Source organism: Bombina bombina, chromosome 7 (assembly GCF_027579735.1).
Source record: "Bombina bombina isolate aBomBom1 chromosome 7, aBomBom1.pri, whole genome shotgun sequence".
Classification (NCBI taxonomy): domain Eukaryota; kingdom Metazoa; phylum Chordata; class Amphibia; order Anura; family Bombinatoridae; genus Bombina; species Bombina bombina.
Window position 1 is genome coordinate 617,638,404 of NC_069505.1, and position 20,498 is coordinate 617,658,901.

The 20,498-nt window shown below is 41.9% G+C and overlaps 1 protein-coding gene across 1 annotated transcript; it reads left to right on the top strand.

The window, feature by feature from the left end:
- Positions 1-72: 72 nt before the first annotated feature.
- Positions 73-1,086, top strand: LOC128636730 (olfactory receptor 1G1-like). The gene has a single exon (XM_053689714.1). It carries the CDS (start codon positions 73-75, stop codon positions 1,084-1,086), a length of 1,014 nt encoding a protein of 337 aa, XP_053545689.1.
- Positions 1,087-20,498: the final 19,412 nt, after the last annotated feature.

Here is a 20,498-nt window from a genome sequence, read left to right on the forward strand (position 1 = left end):
GGATTCAGACACAAGTAACTGTAATATTTACATAATTCTTCAGGACAGAATGATAAAATAAATAACATCTCCATGACAAATAACAATTTATTTCTCCCTTTTACCAAAGGAAATATCCCAAGTACAACTGTAAAAAACAACACATCACTAACAGAATTCTTCCTTGTGTCATTTTTTGCTACCACAAACAACCAAGCTGTAGTATGTACAGGAGTTTTTCTCATGTATCTGCTGGCTGTGCTTAGTAACCTAATGATTATTACAGCTGTGTGCCTGGTATCTCAACTTCACACACCAATGTATTTCTTCCTGTGCAATCTGTCAGTTGACGACATTGTGTACGTCTCTACAGTTTTGCCAAAACTACTGGTCACCACTCTCACCGGAGATACCAGCATTTCTTTGTCAAGCTGTGTTTTACAGATGTTTTTATTTGCATTATGTGTTGTTGCAGAATTTGTATTATTGTCTTTCATGGCTTATGACCGCTATGTGGCTATATGTATTCCTCTGCATTATATACTCATTATGAACAAAATGATGTGTATCCTTTTAGCCAGTTCCTCCTGGTTTTTTGGAGCCATAATGTCATTAATATTTACTTTAATGGTGAATAACTTGACATTCTGTGATGTACAAGACATTAACCATTTCTTCTGTGATCCCCAAACTGTGATAAAGATCTCTTGCAGTGACACAACAAGCATTATAATGTATACAAGTATTGTTGGTGTGTTAGTGGGATGTTGCCCTTTTTTACTCATCATAACCTCATATATCTACATCATATCGAACATCCTGAAGATTCAGACCTCAGATGGAAGAAGTAAGATGTTCTCCAGCTGTTCCTCACATCTTATGGTTGTCGTTTTATTTTATGGGACCTCTCTAAGTATGAACATGAAACCAAAGTCTGAAAATTCACAGAAACTAGATATAATTCTCTCCTTACTGTATATTGCTGTGGTTCCAGTGTTAAATCCACTAGTCTATAGTTTAAGAAATAGAGAGGTTATGAAAGCCATTGAAAAGTCTTTCAAAACACTGTTTAATTATAAGAATAATACTGAAATAAAGACTGAATAGAATATATATATATATATATACACAGTATATATAGAGTGAAAGAAAGAGAGAGAGGGAGAGAGAGAGAGAGAGAGAGAGAGAGAAAGAGAGAGAAAGAGAAACAGAGACAAAGAGAGCGAGAGAGAAAGAGAGAGGGAGAGAGAGAGAGAGAGAAAGAGAGAGAGAGAGCAAGAGAGAGAGAAAGAGAGGGAGAGAAAGGAAGAGAGTAATAAAGAGAGAAAGAGGGAGAGAGAGAGAAGGAGAGAGAGAGAGAAAGAGAGACAAAGAGAGAAAGAGAGAGAGAGAGACAGAGAGAGAGAGCGAGAGAGAGAAAGAGAGAAAGAAAGATAGAGAGAGAAAGAGAGAAAGAGAAAAAGAGAAACAGAGAAAAAGAGAGAGAGAGAGAGAGAGAGAGAGAGAGAAAGAGAGAGAAAGAGGGAGAGAGAGAGCAAAAGATAAATAGAGAGAGAAATATATATGTATATGTATACTGTATATATATATGTATAGAATAAAGAGACAGGTGCCCTCTCACAAACAGTTTCTCAAGTGCCAGGGTGCTAGAATATGGGTGATGATATGGCAAGTAGAAGACATTATTTCAGTTACGTTTCGGGGAATGCTCCCCTTCCTCAGACCAATGCAAAATACAGTGTTACAAACATTTATACACACACATGAACCCCATCCCCTGTGGGAAAAAACGACAAATCTTGTTGCTAGGCAACCAATACATTGTGAGTAAACATATATAGAGACAATAGTTACAGTGAAACAAAAACCATTATATACAGATAAACGAATAAAAGGTTTACAAAACTCTTAGTTACATGTCTATATACAGAAACAACTGTATTGCACAAGCACTGTCTCAAGCATACACAGACCTATGTGTGCATAATAAAAAAATGGAAGTGTATACTCGGTAATAAGCCTGTAGTATCAGAGTATAGATCAGTGAGCGATCAGGTCTATGTGCAACCGTTATCCAGCAGCATAAATGTATTCATTATCAATTCTGCAGATCAAATGGTCATGTCCAGCAATCATTGTATAATCAGGGTACACATATCGGGAAGGAGGTTACCTCGCACTCCACTTGGGATACAAAGGCGGATGGGAAAACGATCATAACAAGTGATATTAACTGTAAAAATGCGCAACATATGACACAGGCTGCTCAGTAGTCAAATAGGTCAGCAGCCATAAGTACCTGTGTGTCAATATCTCATAGTGGTTCTGAGTGGCTAGTACCGCCCCTTAGAGACATGTGGTATTACCTGATTGGTTGTATGTGGCATGCCCCTATAACTGTTAAAATAGAATGTATCGTAACTCGCACTGTAGCGTATGGTAGCAGTACAGTCATCTATACAGGATCATAGGGACCTATAATGCGAGTAGCAAACACATGCCAACATATAAGAGGTGCACCTATTACCTAACATCTCATGAATAATGTACAGTGCCAATATCGCTACCCACTAAGAAATTCCAGGCAGCTAAATGTAATAAAGGAGGTGAGGGGGGTCAAGCTACGCACCCACCGGTACCAGTGCATTCCTCAACAATAACTAGTAGATAAGTACACCCCCAAGAAGCTACCTCTGTCACCTAATGGGCTGCTGCGGACAAGCCCCTACATGGACTAGAAACAGAAATATCTATAATAAGGCAGTGTCTGATTATATGCTGGCTAAGTAATGTGTGGGTTTGCGATAGCATCTAGATAAGGGGAAGAGATGCTTACATATAGATGAAGGAAGATCATCCACTCTTCTATCAGGTACAGCTTGTGTGTAGATGAAACACCCAATAAGTGGGAGCCCATGTGGGGATGTAATGTTACCCCTAACAGATATAAAATAACGCAATAGTATGTGAGGGGATCCCAAACAGGGGTCACGGATCGACGGGTCTGAAAAGGGTACAAAGAGTCTACGCACAGGTCACAAGACATGTACAGACAATGTGGACATGTTTGGGCAATACAATAAATAAGATGCGTAACACAAGATTTAAAGTACAGTCACACATCAGTCCATAAACATAATGATAATGGTATCAAGTACATAGGGTATGTATCTTTTCTTTCCAGCCACAGGACATGTAAAGAAAATGTGGCCATGTTTGGGCAATACAATAAATAAGACGTGTAACACAAGATTTAAAGTACAGTCACACATCAGTCCATGAAAATAATGATAACGGTATCAAGTACATAGGGTGTGGATCTAAGCTTTCCAGCCAGGTAGTAATCTTTCTCTGGGCAAGATAACACCTATCAGAAAGGCCAACGAGTTCATAGAAAACAATGCCAGTCAATACCCATGTTCAGTCCTCTTGGGTGGATAGTGCCCAATTTATAAATCCATTACACTTCTTTTTTCAGAAGCAGTTTACCTCTAACACCAACACGGGATAAAGGAGGGACATGATGAATTAGAGTAAACCTCAAGTCTGCTACAGTGTGGCCATGTTCCAAAAAGTGCCTTGCCACCGGTTGGTCACTGGCATCTTTGTCAATGGCAGTACGGATGTCACATTTATGATTTGCCATCCGTTTCCTTATGTCATCAGTAAAAACTGTACAATCTGATTTAAAAGCCTTTCAATCAGACAAGGACTTCAAATCCTATGATAAGAGGTTTGAGGAGAGCATGGCACGTTTTTCAAAGGATTTATGGGACTTTAAAAAACAAAAATTATCACGTGACAAAAGAGATTACGATTTTAATAAAGTTTATAAATGGCAGGTGCAGACTGGAAGGGGTCAACAACATATTAGAATGTCCCAGAGAAATAGCAAGATAGATTCTAAGATGGGTGTTTTGCCCAAAATAAACAAAAAAGTACACTTTGAAGAGACAGAGTATGATGTTGACACCTCAGAGCATGAGTCTAATGAAGAATTAGAGGTTGTAAGCAATGTGTCAGCATTAGATACACCACAAATTGATAGTGGTACACAGCCAAAAAATGAGTGGCGCACAGGGAGCAAGCAAAAAAGAAAAAAACAAGAAGGGGGAGCAGAGGGAAGAGAAAAACCAAAAGAGAACAAAATTCAATATCAGACACGCACTTACATGAGGAAATATGTGTAAAAAAATGTGGTCAATCTTTCCCAGTATAAGTTATCTAAGATAGAAGTAGAAGTGCTGGGATTAGGTCTGGGTTTTGTACCTACAACACATTTTAATTTGTTCAGCACTATCCACGATGTTAATAAATTTGTTAGAAAAGTTACATTAAAGAAACATTTTGATAGTTCCATGGATGGTGCTGAACAAATGAAGACTTCACTTGAGACACCTGCCCCTAACAAAGAACCTAGTACTCTTAATTTTGTATGAGCAATGCCTTGTGTTGGAACTTACTACCCTTTTAAATAAAAATGCTAACCAGGAGCCCCTTGAAACAGCTCCAATCTTTAGACCAAGTATGAAACAAAGTAACTTTTATCGGGTACAAAGTCGTAGCACATCTATGGACATATTTCAACGTACAGTGGAACATAAATTAAAAACACTATCAGAACAAATTCAGGGGGGGGGGGTGAAGGCCAAAGATTACTATACACACAATTTAACTTTTTTTTTTATTATTTATTTTTTAAATGAGTTTTTTATTGAGGTATTCAACAGGTGCAATACAATAATATACTCGAGTATATCAAGGCAGGAATGACAATTTGCCAAGGATTCACATGCGGAGACAATTACAACACTTAATAGTGAGAAGTGTGAAACAGCAGAAATAATATAGTACAATATAAAGGTAGTACCTCTTTTTATGACAAGTATGATTTCCTCTAATAACAGGTGGAGCTATTCAAAGACCCTACGGGGTTGGAGATACTATGGAGGAGGAATTATTTTCCTGAGTATAAAATAAGTTGCGATAAAAGCAATAGCTGTGAAAAAGTTATTAGTAATGCAAATGTTAAACAATCTTGCTATTCCATGAAGGGGAACTATGGTCAATCTTATGGTGCACTGCAAGATGAACATATAAAGATAGTAGTTAGGGTGCGGTACAAGCTAGAAAAACCGCATAGTGAACCCTCCTGTAAGAGGTATATTATATGAGAATATGGGGGGGAGGAGGTGGGATTTTAAGTAGATTAAACGAGGTATATCAGGGAGTTGCACATTGCTAAAAAAAAATAAGATAAACCCCTGCATCCTGACTTAGAGTAACCAGGTCGCAATAGAGCAAAGCTTTATATCTATGTAGGAGACTAATTGGGCATGAGCGAAAGCCATATTCTGTACACTGAAACCTAGGAGACTAAGATGGTACAGATAGCCAGGGTTATACAGTTCTAGAATTAAATATAAGGGCGAGAAATTGTACAACTAAATATAAGCGCAGGTCCAGCCTGCGTTAGAAGACAGGTCATCCTGGAGTAATTGAAATCCGTACATAGTATAGGTATTAGTAAGCAGTATGGTTACAGCACTCCTGTATAAATATTCAAATATAAGTAATATTGAAATCACATGTGTTTGCCGTGGTTATACAACAGTTGTAGAAAGAATACTGGGAACATGTCCAGAACTTTAACATAAAGCAAAAAATGAGAGCACTACTTATGTACATTAATATGCATTATGGTGCAAAACTGTGTCCGAAACTATGCTATGGAGCTATATATTTGTTAAATATAGGCATCATGCTGCCCCGGCCGCTGACAGTGAGATGTCATGTACACAAACTTCACCTAAACTCCATGCATACACATAAAGTATGAAAAACCTGCAGACATAGGGGGGTAGTTATCAAACCGTCTACTTTTCTGGCTTCGCCGGCCCAATACGCCCGCCTAAGCTCGCCTACCTTCGCCGCCGCGGACCTGAAAAAATACGCCTAAGTTATCAAATAAAGCTGTCAAAAAGCCGCGGGGCGATGAGCAGCGGACTGTGACAGTTATCACTCATCCGATCTCGCTGCCCTTCGGCTTTTTCCCAGCTTTATTGCTAGCCTGTCACTAAGCACTCACACTAAACTACACTGTTCTACCCCCTATACCGGCGCCCCCGGAGCCTCCCGCAACTCAATAAAGTTACTAACCCCTAAACCGCCGCTCCTAGACCCCGCCGCAAGTCTTATAAATGTATTAACCCCTAAACCGCCGCTCCTAGACCCCGCCGCAAGTCTTATAAATGTATTAACCCCTAAACCACCGCTCCTAGACCCCGCCGCAAGTCTTATAAATGTATTAACCCCTAAACCACCGCTCCTAGACCCCGCCGCAAGTCTTATAAATGTATTAACCCCTAAACCGCCGCTCCCGGACACCGCTGCCACCTACAGTATACCTAGTAACCCCTATCCTGCCCCCCACTACACCGCCGCCACTGTAATAAAATTATTAACCCCTAAACCTAAGTCTAACCCTAACCCTAACGCCCCCCTAACTTAAATATTAATTAAATAAATCTAAATAAATTAACTCTTATTAACTAAATGAATCCTATTTAAAACTAAATACTTACCTGTAAAATAAACCCTAAGATAGCTACAATATAATTAATAATTATATTATAGCTATCTTAGGATTTATATTTATTTTACAGGTATCTTTGTATTTCTTTTAGCTAGTTAGAATAGTTATTAAATAGTTAATAACTATTTAATAACTACCTAGCTAAAAGAAATACAAAATTCCCTGTAAAATAAATCCTAACCTAAGTTACAATTAAACCTAATACTACACTATCATTAAATTAATTAAATAAACTACCTACAAATAACTACAATTAAATACAATTACATAAACTAACTAAAGTACAAAAAATAAAAAAAGCTAAGTTACAAAAAATAAAAAAATAAGTTACAAACATGTTAAAAATATTACAACAATTTTAAGCTACTTACACCTAATCTAAGCCCCCTAATAAAATAACAAACCCCCCCAAAATAAAAAAATTCCCTACCCTATTCTAAATTAAATAAATTTCAAAGCTCTTTTACCTTACCAGCCCTTAAAAGGGCCATTTGTGGGGGCATGCCCCAAAGAAAACAGCTCTTTTGCCTGTAAAAGAAAAATACAACCCCCCCAACATTAAAACCCACCACCCACATACCCCTAATCTAACCCAAACCCCCCTTACAAAAACCTAACACTAATCCCCTGAAGATCATCCTACCTTGAGTCGTCTTCACTCAGCCGAGCCACCGATGGAACTGAAGAGGACATCCGGAGCGGAAGAAGTTAATCCTCCAAGCGGCGCTGAAGAAATCTTCCATCCGATGAAGTCATCATCCAGGCGGCGCTGAAGAAAAGTCTTCGATCCGGCCGATGTCATCTTCAAAGAGGCGCTGAAGAGGTCTTCTATCCGGGCGAAGTCATCTTCCAAGCCGGGTCTTGAATCTTCCTTCCGCCGACGCGGAACCACCTTCTTCACCGACGGACTACGACGAATGACGGCTCCTTTAAGGGACGTCATCCAAGATGGCGTCCCCTCAATTCCGATTGGCTGATAGGATTCTATCAGCCAATCGGAATTAAGGTAGGAAAATCTGATTGGCTGATGGAATCAGCCAATCAGATTCAAGTTCAATCCGATTGGCTGATCCAATCAGCCAATCAGATTGAGCTCGCATTCTATTGGCTGATCGGAACAGCCAATAGAATGCGAGCTCAATCTGATTGGCTGATTCCATCAGCCAATCAGATTTTTCCTACCTTAATTCCGATTGGCTGATAGAATCCTATCAGCCAATCGGAATTGAGGGGACGCCATCTTGGATGACGTCCCTTAAAGGAGCCGTCATTCGTCGTAGTCCGTCGGTGAAGAAGGTGGTTCCGCGTCGGCGGAAGGAAGATTCAAGACCCGGCTTGGAAGATGACTTCGCCCGGATAGAAGACCTCTTCAGCGCCTCTTTGAAGATGACATCGGCCGGATCGAAGACTTTTCTTCAGTGCCGCCTGGATGATGACTTCATCGGATGGAAGATTTCTTCAGCGCCGCTTGGAGGATTAACTTCTTCCGCTCCGGATGTCCTCTTCAGTTCCATCGGTGGCTCGGCTGAGTGAAGACGACTCAAGGTAGGATGATCTTCAGGGGATTAGTGTTAGGTTTTTGTAAGGGGGGTTTGGGTTAGATTAGGGGTATGTGGGTGGTGGGTTTTAATGTTGGGGGGGGTTGTATTTTTCTTTTACAGGCAAAAGAGCTGTTTTCTTTGGGGCATGCCCCCACAAATGGCCCTTTTAAGGGCTGGTAAGGTAAAAGAGCTTTGAAATTTATTTAATTTAGAATAGGGTAGGGAATTTTTTTATTTTGGGGGGGTTTGTTATTTTATTAGGGGGATTAGATTAGGTGTAAGTAGCTTAAAATTGTTGTAATATTTTTAACATGTTTGTAACTTATTTTTTTATTTTTTGTAACTTAGCTTTTTTTATTTTTTGTACTTTAGTTAGTTTATGTAATTGTATTTAATTGTAGTTATTTGTAGGTAGTTTATTTAATTAATTTAATGATAGTGTAGTATTAGGTTTAATTGTAACTTAGGTTAGGATTTATTTTACAGGGAATTTTGTATTTCTTTTAGCTAGGTAGTTATTAAATAGTTATTAACTATTTAATAACTATTCTAACTAGCTAAAAGAAATACAAAGATACCTGTAAAATAAATATAAATCCTAAGATAGCTAAAATATAATTATTAATTATATTGTAGCTATCTTAGGGTTTATTTTACAGGTAAGTATTTAGTTTTAAATAGGAATAATTTATTAAAGTATAGTGTAGTGTTAGGTGTAATTGTAACTTAGGTTAGGATTTATTTCACAGGTACATTTCTCTTTATTTTAGCTAGGTAAGCTATTAAATAGTTAATAACTATTTAATAGTTATTGTACATGGTTAAAATAAATTGAAAGTTACCTGTAAAATAAATATAAATCCTAAGATAGCTAGAATATAATTATTATTTATATTGTAGCTATATTAGGGTTTATTTTAAAGGTAAGTATTTAGTTTTAAATAGGATTCATTTAGTTAATAAGAGTTAATTTATTTAGATTTATTTAATTAATATTTAAGTTAGGGGGGCGTTAGGGTTAGGGTTAGACTTAGGTTTAGGGGTTAATAATTTTATTACAGTGGCGGCGGCGTAGTGGGGGGCAGGATAGGGGTTAATAAATTTATTATAGGTGGCGACGGTGTAGGGGGGGCAGATTAGGGGTTAATAAATTTATTATAGGTGGCGACGGTGTAGGGGGGGCAGGATAGGGGTTAATACATTTAATATAGGTTGCGGTGGGCTCCGGGAGCGGTGGTTTAGGGGTTAATATGTATAGAGTAGCTTGCGGTGGGCTCCGGGAGCGGCGGTTTAGGGGGTAATAACTTTATTTCGTTGCGGCGGTGTAGGGGGGACAGATTAGTGGTGTTTAGACTCAGGGTACATGTTAGGGTGTTAGGTGTAGACAGCTCCCATAGAAATCAATGGGATGTCTGTCAGCAGCGAACTTGTACTTTCGCTATGGTCAGACTCCCATTGATTCCTATGGGATCCGCCGCCTCCAGGGGTGGCGGATTGAAAACCAGGTACGCTGGGCCATAAAAGTGCCGAGCGTACCTGCTAGTTTTTTGATAACTAGCAAAAGTAGTGAGAATGTGCCGCACTTGTGTGCGGAACATCTGGAGTGACGTAAGAATCGATCTGTGTCGGACTGAGTCCGGCGGATCGATGCTTACGTCACAAAATTCTACTTTTGCCGGTCTCGAGCCTTTGATAACTAAGGCGAATCAGCCTCGCCACAAATACGCTGCGGAATTCCAACGTATTTGAGGTTGACGGCTTGATAACTAGGCCCCACAGAAGAGTTCTTTGATGAAATGTTTAAATTCTATTTATATCACGGTAGGTGCAAACAATGAGGAGCCTGTAAATATAATGTAATAAACATAAGGGGGCAGAAATTTGTGTAGAGCTCAGAAGTTAAATTGTCAATATTGCACCCTAATATGGTAGTATCTGGTTGCAAGCAACAACTTTAAAAATAAGGGGCAGTACCACCCAATGAAGCTTGCAGTGATAGGTTGAAAGCTAACAATGCTTTAAGAAGTCTAGCAAACTTTCAGTGCCCGTTAGGAAAAACTTAGTAAATCTCACACTCCATTTAGGGTAGATAAGTCATCTTAAAAATCATGCATTTAACATGGGCGCTAGTACAGTGAGGTTTCAATAAAGAGTTCAAGTAATTATATAAGAATGGGAGCTTATTAAATGCCAGTGAATCAGATATGGGGTATGCTAGTAAGAGAAACGTATGAACTTAACAAGAGAGCTCCACATCTATATATGAAGTATGGACAACATGTCTAAAGCCCAAGCCTGAAATAGGTCTCCTTGAGGACTAGGAAATAACTAGAGAGATGATAATCTAGCCCCATTGAAATATACATGGGAGTGCATAGGAATAGTATTACAGTTAATTTCCATTAATATCCCAGTGGGTGTAGAGAAGCTATAAACAACTTGAACACAAAACTGAACCGTGTGGGTGAAATGGAATGACCCTGTGTTATGGAAGCCTTCACACCCCCATGCACTACCAGAGTTTACAGACATTGTTGTCATCACATAAGACAATTTAGCTAGTATATACTAAAACAGAATATTGAACAAAAATACATACAAACTAAACTATGTAAATAAAATAGGACTGGCTAACAAATGAATAACTAAGGCTCCAGATACATTCATATTCCAACCTCTAGCATAGTGCCTTCATCGAAAATAAAAAGTATCTTGGCTCGCCCTAGATGAGTACCATGCGCAGAGGAGAAAGTCAAACATGACTGTGAAACACTACATATGCCCTTCAATTAAACTCTAAGCAGCTCTTAGCAGTCCCATATGCAAGGTCCCATTAATTTAAGATAGAGTCCAAATCGACTGAGAACCACACCTGATGATCTTAGTTTAGCCTACTCCGGAACGACTCCAACAATGCGCTAGAGCCAGTAGAAACACAGGACCTGTATTAGAAGCCTCCACATGATCTAGTGTAGTAGCTCGAGAGTCCAGCAATGCTGAATGTTGCGTAAGCTTGTTAAGCACATTATAATTTCTCTGTGGTAGGGCCAGGTCAGAATGCAGGGTAAAGTGAGCTCCAAAATCTGTTTCGCTAGTGCGCAATGAGGCTTCCTTAACAGTAGATACCAGGCTGTTATGGCCATCAGGATCTTCCCCACAGTGAGAAATTGCCTCGTGGCTAGTGCTATCCAACTTACAAGACACCGGCTCATGATCATCAGATGCTATTGCTGTAGTTGTGTGAGGTATGCGTGGGTCTTCTACCTCATGAGCATTCCCAAAAGCCTTTAACATTGAGATCTCCAGCCTTATGAAATGTGCCTGAAGCAGCTGTGTGATCTCCTCAGTCAACGCGGTAAGCAACACAACATGATGGCCAACAGCAAGTGGGGTGTTTCCTCGCCGAACTCAATGCAGCGTTATCAGTATACTGTGAGTCACAACTCCTCACGGAGACCAACGGGGGAAATCCCCAAGTGCCGGGTTCTCAGAAACTCCGCCAGCTATGACTGTGCTGTGTGTAAAGGCAATCATTAGGTTATGGCGGCGTCTTGTTGCGCATTGCAGTCCCCTCCGACATAGGCATGTAATTCACCTTAAGACAGCAGACTCGATGGCTATCGCTCAATGCGTACCAGACCTCCACAAGGCTATTTCCCCCTCTCTGTATATATCTTGTGCGAGTTTTAGGCTTCAGTAAGGCATGTTAAGTGACTGGTATCACAGAGCTCCCATGCGATGCGACCATCTTGGTCTCTAGTTGGCTCCACCCCCACACAATTTAACATTTGAACAAAATAAGGCAATAAAAAAGTTAGATCAAATTCAGAGATCGTCATCAAAAATTCGGACAAGGGAGAGAATGTTGTGATTATGGACAGGGAATACTATATATCAGAGGCCCAACGCCAATTAAGAGATGAGTCAGTGTACCTTAAATTAAGCTTTAATCCAACCAAGAAATTTCAAATGAAATTGCGAGATATTCTTGAATTAGGCAAACAAGTGGGGGCCTTTTAAGGAAACATTTTTTGAAACTCTCCTTCCCTCCACATCATATACCCCCATTTTTTATTTTTTACCCAAGCTACACAAGGATAGTACCCATCCTCTGGGTAGGCCAATCATATCAGGGGTGGGATCCCTATTAGAACCTCTCTCAGAATTGGTGGATGCCTATTTGCAACCTTTGGTGGTAGAGCTTATGAGCTATATTAGAGATTCTACTCAAGTTCTGAATGTGGTTAAGAATCTTACCTGGCAATCAAAGTATAGATTTATGACAATTGATGTTGTATCACTGTATACATCCATCCCGCACCACCAGGGGTTAAATGCAATTTCCTATTTTTTGGATAATCATTCGAATTATGGTACTGATGTGAAATATTTTTTGTTAACGGCTATAGAATTTCTGCTGACACATAATTTTTGTCTTTTTAAAGGGTGTTGCTACCTCCAGAGACGTGGGACGGCCATGGGGGCAAAATTTGCCCCATCCTATGCCAACCTTTTTATGGGTTGGTGGGAGGCCGCCCACGTCTATGGAGATAGCAACCCCTCTAAGTCTAATATTGTTTATTATGGCCGGTATATTGATGACCTCCTGGTGGTATGGGATGGAGATGCAGGATCTGCACAGGATTTTGTGGACAATCTTAACACCAACACAGTAGGTATAAAATTCACAGTTGAGCAACATGAAACAAAGATTAAGTTCCTTGATGTGGAACTTGAAGCTGATCCGTGTACTGGTCATATCAGCACAAGTGTTTATAGAAAACCCTCAGGAGGGAACACCATTCTTAACTATAAATCATGTCATCCAGGGCATGTAAAAAGAGCTATTCCAAAGGGGCAATATATTAGAACTAGACAAATTTGCTCAGATGACAGGACCTATAAAGAACAATGCGAAATCCTTGAAAATAGGTTACAAAATAGAAGCTATCCGGATAAACTATTAAGTAATGTTTAAAAGGAGGTAGAGCAGATACATAGCGAAGAGTTATTACAGTATAAAAACATCAAAAGGGAAACACAAACAAGTGTGGGGGACAAAATTATTTTTAGTACCCCCTATAGTTTGGAATTTAACACGGTCTGCAACATTATAAAACAATGTCTCCCAATTTTGTCTGGAGAGCCAAGTTTGGAAGGCATAGCTATGGGGGGTGCAAATGTGAAGCTAAAAAAGGGAAAAACCTTGGGTAATATATTAGCTCCCTCTGATCTTCAAAATAAAAATATAAAAACATGGCTACCTAATAGACTGGGCTTTTACAAATGTAGGGCCAATCGTTGTAAGGCGTGCACATATGTTAAAGAGGGGACACATTTCTCCTCTACTGTTACAAAGAAATCTTTTGAAATTAGATTTAAACTCAATTGCAAATCCACACATGTAATTTACCTTTTAACCTGTAGAGGGTGCCAGATTCAATATGTCGGAAAGACTAAACATTTCCTGAAAGATAGGGCACTTGAACACATCAGGGATATTGAAGACCCAGACATATTCACCCCTGTGGCTAGACACTTCAAAAATGCAGATGCCTCACTCCTCTCAATACAAGCTATAGATCATGTTCCAGCACATAAGAGAGGAGGGGACAGAGAATATTGCTTAAATTATAATGAAGCCAAATTAATTTTTTAGCTGAACACTAGACATCCCCAGGGGATAAACATGGAAAGTGATGTTAATTTGTTTATTTAGCCCTATACTGTGTGCTGTGTCCCCATAATAGAGTTGATCCCTTGCTTATCCCTATTTGCTATTTAATAAGAGACTCTATATTAAATTGAAAAAGTTCTCTTACAAAAAATCTTTGGATTGAAAAGTGTACCTATAAATATGCAATGGGGATAATAGCATTGGATGAGTTGATTTTGAACATATAGACAAATTATTATACTCCTCTGGAAACATAAATGTATTTTTTCACATGTATATATATATTTTCTAAATTTAATATGACTTTTACAATAATGTATTTATTCTAATAATTTATGATAGGGTTAAATAGTCCAGACACCAGGGCATATACTAATAGAGAATGTAAAATTTAGGTCAGGTAATGGTTAACTTTTGAGCAATTGTTTTTACCAACTGTGTGTAATTAACTCTTTAATCAATTACTGTTTGTCTCTTTAAGTAGAGAGTTTAGTGGTGCCATCAGTAAGCAGTGAGCAAGTGTGGAAGCCCCACACGAAACATGTCTGCTCTTTTCTGTCTCCACTGAAAACCTTTTGCTGACATTGTGAGCTGCGAGCTCTATTTTGTTTTTATGCTGTCTCATGAATAAAGGTAAACTTTTTTACGGATTCAACCTGTATCCTCTTTCTTACTTACCTCCTTGTGATGCCCGGCAGTCCTGGTTTGCCGTTTCCTTATGTCATCAGTAGTTTTACCAATATAGAACAGGCCACAGTTACAATTCAGCATATAAACTTCATACTTTGTAGAGCATGTGAGATAGTATTTAATGTTGAACCTTTCGTTGGTATGTGGGTGTTGAAATTGGGTGCCCTGAAGCATTGCATTGCAAGTCACACAGCTCGGGCAATTATAAGACCCCTTCTTAGTACTGGCAATTACCTTGCTGTAGCTTCCAACAGGGTCTGTCTTCATAAGGATATCCCTCAGATTCCTGCCTCTCTTATATGCGATCCTGGGTGGTCCATAATCAGTATAGGGAAGCGACTCGTCAGACCCCACAATGTCCCATTTAGCTTTAAGGGTGGCCCCCAATGTCCTAGTTGTTGGGGTGTAAGTAGTGATGAAATTGATCCTTTTCTTTGTGTTCCTCTTGTCAGTGTGAACCGCATTCAAGTCAGATCTAGCATCCTTAATCAGTGCCTTGCTGTAGCCTCTGGTAATAAACCAATTCTCAATCTCAGTCAACTGTGCCTCCCTCCGCGACTCTGTTGTGTTATTCCTTAGCACTCTCAGCATTTGTGCCCATGGGATTGCTTTAATCAGTGACCTTGGATGATAACTAGACGCATGCAGCAGCGTGTTGCGGTCTGTCTCTTTCTTAAAAAGTGTGGTACCTAGACCGGTATCTTACTTAAATATCCTGAGATCAAGGAAATCCACCTCTGTATAGCTCGCAACCGCCTTGAGTTGTACTTGTCCTCCAATGTTATTGAGTTCCTCAACCCATTCGTGAAATGTTTCCAAGGTGCCACGCCAGATGACTATGATATCGTCAATATATCTCTTATAGAACATCACTTGACTGTGGTCAAAAACTTTAAATATCTCCATTTCAACATGTTCCATAAATAGGTTTGCAAAGGCCGGGGCCATGTTTCAACCCATGGCTGTGCCCATAAGTTGTAGAAAGAATTTCTTTTCAAACTTGAAGTAGTTCAGTGTGAGACATAAGGAGAGAAGATATATGATGAACTCAGTGGGTGGTCCCACATAGGGATATTTATCCAGGCTCCTTGCCACGACTTCCATACCCATCTTGTGTGGGATGGTCGTGTATAGACTTGCCACGTCCATACTGGCCAAGACATACCCTGGTTGTACATCAGTTAGTTGTGCCAGACAGGTAATCAGTGCTGATGAGTCCCTTAAGTACGATCTCATATTCAGAACCAGTGATTGTAATAGGGCATCAAAATATGTAGACAGAGGTTGTAGCAATGACCCACAGGCTGACACAATGGGACGTCCGGGAGGGGGGTTGACTGCTTGTGGATCTTAGGGATGGTGTATAGTATCGGTTTTATAGTATCAGTTTTGAATCAATCCAGTTGTTATTAGCTGCTTGCTCAATAACTGCATCAACTTTGCATTTATATGATATCGTTTGATCACCTGAGAGTGCCCTGTATGTGTTGGTGTCAGCCAGTTGTTTCTCAATTTCATCACGGTAATCCTGATAGTACAATAGCCCCACCTTTGCCTGCCGGACGGATCATTATAGAGGTATCGTTTGTCAAGGTCTTTATGGCTTTCCAATCACTTGAATTCATATTGTTCCTAGCAGTTATCTTGTCATTCTCCCCAGTTTCTGTTGGACCATCCGTGTGTAAGTACGGATACTGGGGTTAGTGGTAGGTGGATCAAAATTACTAGGTTTCTTGAAGTGGTGTTTGGTGTCTTCCATTGTCTTTCCTTGAAAGAAATCCTCTAATTTAAGTTGTGTTTGGAAGCGCATGGTGTCAATATAGGTGTTAAATTTATTTTGCACAGTGGTAGGAACAAAGGACAAGCCTTTTCTAAGTACCCGTTGTTCCTGTTCGCTAAGAATGTGCTTGCTCAAGTTCACAGTTACATTCTCCTCCCTCTGCATGAGAATGGGGGTCTTCTTCCATACCCCACTAATTAGTAATCCCTAAAAAAGGCTGTTCAGTATTATTACTGTGGCAAAACTCGCCACTTATGAACTATGCAGGAATTGTTATTTAGGCTAATGGTTAAAATGTATGTTAAACTGTATGTTACTGTTTAATCTCCCTGCTGTTTCAGTTGGGAAACCCCTTGTAGAGGAGACTGTTTTTTTAAAAAGTGTTTGTTATTTTTGTTCTGTTGAAGAAATAGTTGTTGTTGACTCCCAAGCTATGTGTCGTCTAGTTCTTGGTGGAAAGGGGTTATTATTACAATTACCAAGAGTAGTTACTTGCTTGTCTCTGCTTATCCAAAAGATATTACAGATCCTACTACCTCTATGCTACAATTACCAAGAGTAGTTATTTGTTTGTCTCTGCTTACCAAAAAGATATTACAGATCCTGCTGCCGCTCTGCTACAATTACCAAGAGTAGTTACTTGCTTGTCTCTGCCTACCCAAAATATATTACAGATCCTACTGCCTCTCTGCTACAATTGGTGGCAAGCAACGGGATTCAAACCGCACAGCAAGTTGTAGGACATGTGATGTATATGAACTGACGGTGAATGGGGACAGATTATACCAGACTAAAGAGAACTGCATTGAAGGAATTACTGGAGGCGAGAGGAATTTTTGCCAGCAATAAAACCAAAGCAAGGCTGATTGCAGAGCTCATGGAGGGAGACCGGGTAGCAGGTACGGCCGTACCCATGGCGAACAACGAAACTGAATTCCAAAAAGAGATGCGGACCCGGTTGGCTTTTTTTCCGCTACCCCATTCGGAGGAGCTCCTGACACGGACATCAGCAGACGTACATGAGTACTTGATGGTGACCCGACAAACCACCCCGAGACCCGGAGAGGGGCTACCAGTACACTCCAGTGCTGGTACAGGGAAAGCTAAGATTCCCTACCACGCATTCAAGGATCATACCGACACAGAGGATATCGATGGGTACCTACAGGACTTTGAGCGATTATGCCAACTGCATAATATTAGTACCGCTGACCAAGTTCCCCTACTGGCTGGCAAGTTATCCGGGCGGGCTGCTGAAGCCTACCGCACCATACCAGATGAGGACAGCAGGGACTACCAGAAGGTAAAACAGGCCACCCTGACTAGGTATGCTATTACCCCGGAGGCATACCGACAGCAGTTCCGAGACCTGAAGAAGCTGGAGAAAGATACCCACACTGAGTGGGCGCATCGGCTAACCAGGGCCGCTAAAGGCTGGTTGCAGGCAGCCCAAGTCACCCAGTTGGAAGACCTTTTACAACTCCTGTTGATGGAGCAATTCTTCCAAGAGGTGTCCACTGAATTGCAAAACTGGCTGAGAGATCGAAAACCGTGCACGGTACATACCGCAGCGACCTTGGCCGACGAATACCAAGACGCTCGGAGAGCTCAACGAACACAGCAACGCTCCAGTATTGGGGTCACCCCAACCCCCACTGCAGCTCCCACACCTCTGCTACCCCATCCTGGAGGGGGAATCTACCCACCCCCTCCCTGATACCAGACTCGATCAGCTATCCGTTTCCATCTTTGTAACCAACAAGGGCACATTCAGAGAGACTGTCCCAGGAACAAGAACCGATCCACCTGGAACAACTAGAACAACTTGTCAAACAACCGGGTAGCTGTACACTGCTACCAGAACGAGCCCCGACTACAGACCCAACCTGCAGTCTTCCACGAGGAACCCTTGGGCATCTTACACAAGGTAAACCCAGTACAGGCCGCTTCGGACAACCTACAAAGCCACCGTCAGGTGGTCTATATAGAGGGCCGACGTGTCCAAGAGCTGCGTGACTCTGGGGCCACCATAACCTTGCTTCGGCAACATTTAGTTTCTACCAATCAACTCACCGGAGACTGTGTAGCTGTCCGGGTGGCCGGGGGAGCCATTTACAAGATTCCCACGGCCAAAGTACACTTGGATTGGGGAGCAGGGTCGGGGAACGTAGAAGTGGGCCATATGCAAAATTTGCCCGCAGAAGTTATTTTAGGCAATGACTTAGGGGAGCTGACTTCAGCGTTTGCACCCCGAACCTCCCCACAAGCAGCACTGCCCGTGGTTACCCGACAACAGGCCCGCACCAACGCACTGGCTGATCACTCTGAGGCTCAGGTAAGCAATCACCCCCCTAATATCTCTTGGGCCCCTCCACTAGAGTTTGGTAGCGAAGGGGCCACTGACCCCTCATTGCAAGTATATAGGGATAAGGTAGACCAGAATCAGGCGGGGTTGGAAGGAGAGAGGTATGGTTGGGATAAGGGGTTACTGTACAGGTATGCAGAGAAGATAGTGGCTGGATCTATTCCCCTGTCCGTTCAGCAGTTAATAGTACCTCAGAGGTATAGACGAGAACTGCTACGGGTTGCCCACGATATTCCGCTGTCAGGCCACCTAGGAGTTAGTCGGACAAAGCACCGCCTAACTCAGAATTTCTTTTGGCCAGGGATCACCAAAGATATTGGGCAGTATTGCAAGACGTGTGACACCTGCCAACGAGTAGGGAAAAGAGGAGACCGATATAAGGCGAAGCTACACTCCCTCCCCATAATAGAGGAGCCTTTTAGTCGAGTGGCGGTGGACCTCATTGGCCCCCTAGCCAAGCCTAGCCCCTCGGGGAAGAGGTATATACTCACGGTCGTGGATTATGCCACCCGATATCCCGAGGCAGTGGCTCTGGCTAATATTCATGCCGAGACCGTGGCGGATGCCCTCATCAGAATCTTCTCCCGCATGGGATTTCCCCGGGAGATTATTTCGGACCGGGGCACCCAGTTTACGGCCGAGATTACCCACCAGTTGTGGAGAGCATGTGGGGTGAAAACCATTGTAAATTCCGCTTATCACCCCCAGTCTAATGGGCTCTGTGAACGGTTTAATTGAACACTAAAACAGATGCTCCGCACGTTCATGGATACCCAGAAGAACTGGGAGCGGTTTCTACCCCATTTGCTTTTCGCCTACCGGGAGGTACCTCAGGAGTCCACGGGGTTCTCTCCCTTTGAATTATTATTCGGAAGGAGGGTACGGGGTCCCCTAGACTTAATCCGAGAGCATTGGGAGGGGGAAGTCACTAGTGACGGTACTCCTATCGTACCATACGTGCTGGAGTTTAGGGAGCGCCTGGAGGCCCTGACTCGGACCGTCCGCTCCAATCTTCAGGCGGCTCAAACCCGTCAGCGCCGTTGGTATGATAGGGGCGCCAGGGACCGCAGTTTTCAGACTGGGCAGAAGGTGCTAATCTTAAAACCGGTCAAAAATGATAAACTGCAGGCCTCCTGGCAGGACCCATACAAGGTAGTGGAACAAATCTGTGACACCACCTATGTGATCGGCCCATGTACTGCAGCAGGCGGTAGACGCATGCTCCATGTAAATATGTTGAAGCCGTACCATGAACGCGCAGAGGAGGTGAATGCTATTTGCGCCCCTGCCGCGGACGACGCAGACAGTTTACCTCTTCCCGACCTCCTAGGAATGAAGAACCGGAACGAAGGTCTGGGAGAGGTACAATTGGGTGAGCGGTTAAGTCCTCGGGAACGAACTCAAATAGCAGAGCTACTGCAGGAAAAGAGAGACACGTTCTCCAACGTGCCTGGATATACTCGACTGGCCACCCATAGGGTAGAAACCCCAGGTCACCTCCCCATGTGTCAACCTCCTTACCGCATACCAGAATCAGTGAGAGAACATATGCGGAAGGAGATTGATGAGATGCTACAGTTAGGAGTGATTGAGCACTCGGACAGCCCCTGGGCCTCGCCGGTAGTTCTAGTGCCGAAGCGGCACAGCACGACCCGCTTCTGCGTAGACTACTGGAAACTTAATGATAAAACCGTCTCTGACGCCTACCCTATGCCCCGGATAGATGAGCTCCTAGATAAAATGGCTCGAGGCCAGTACCTCACCACCATAGATCTGTGTAAGGGGTACTGGCAGATCCCACTAGCTGAGGATGCCATCCCCAAATCAGCGTTCGTCACCCCGTTTGGCCTGTACCAATTCAAGGTCATGCC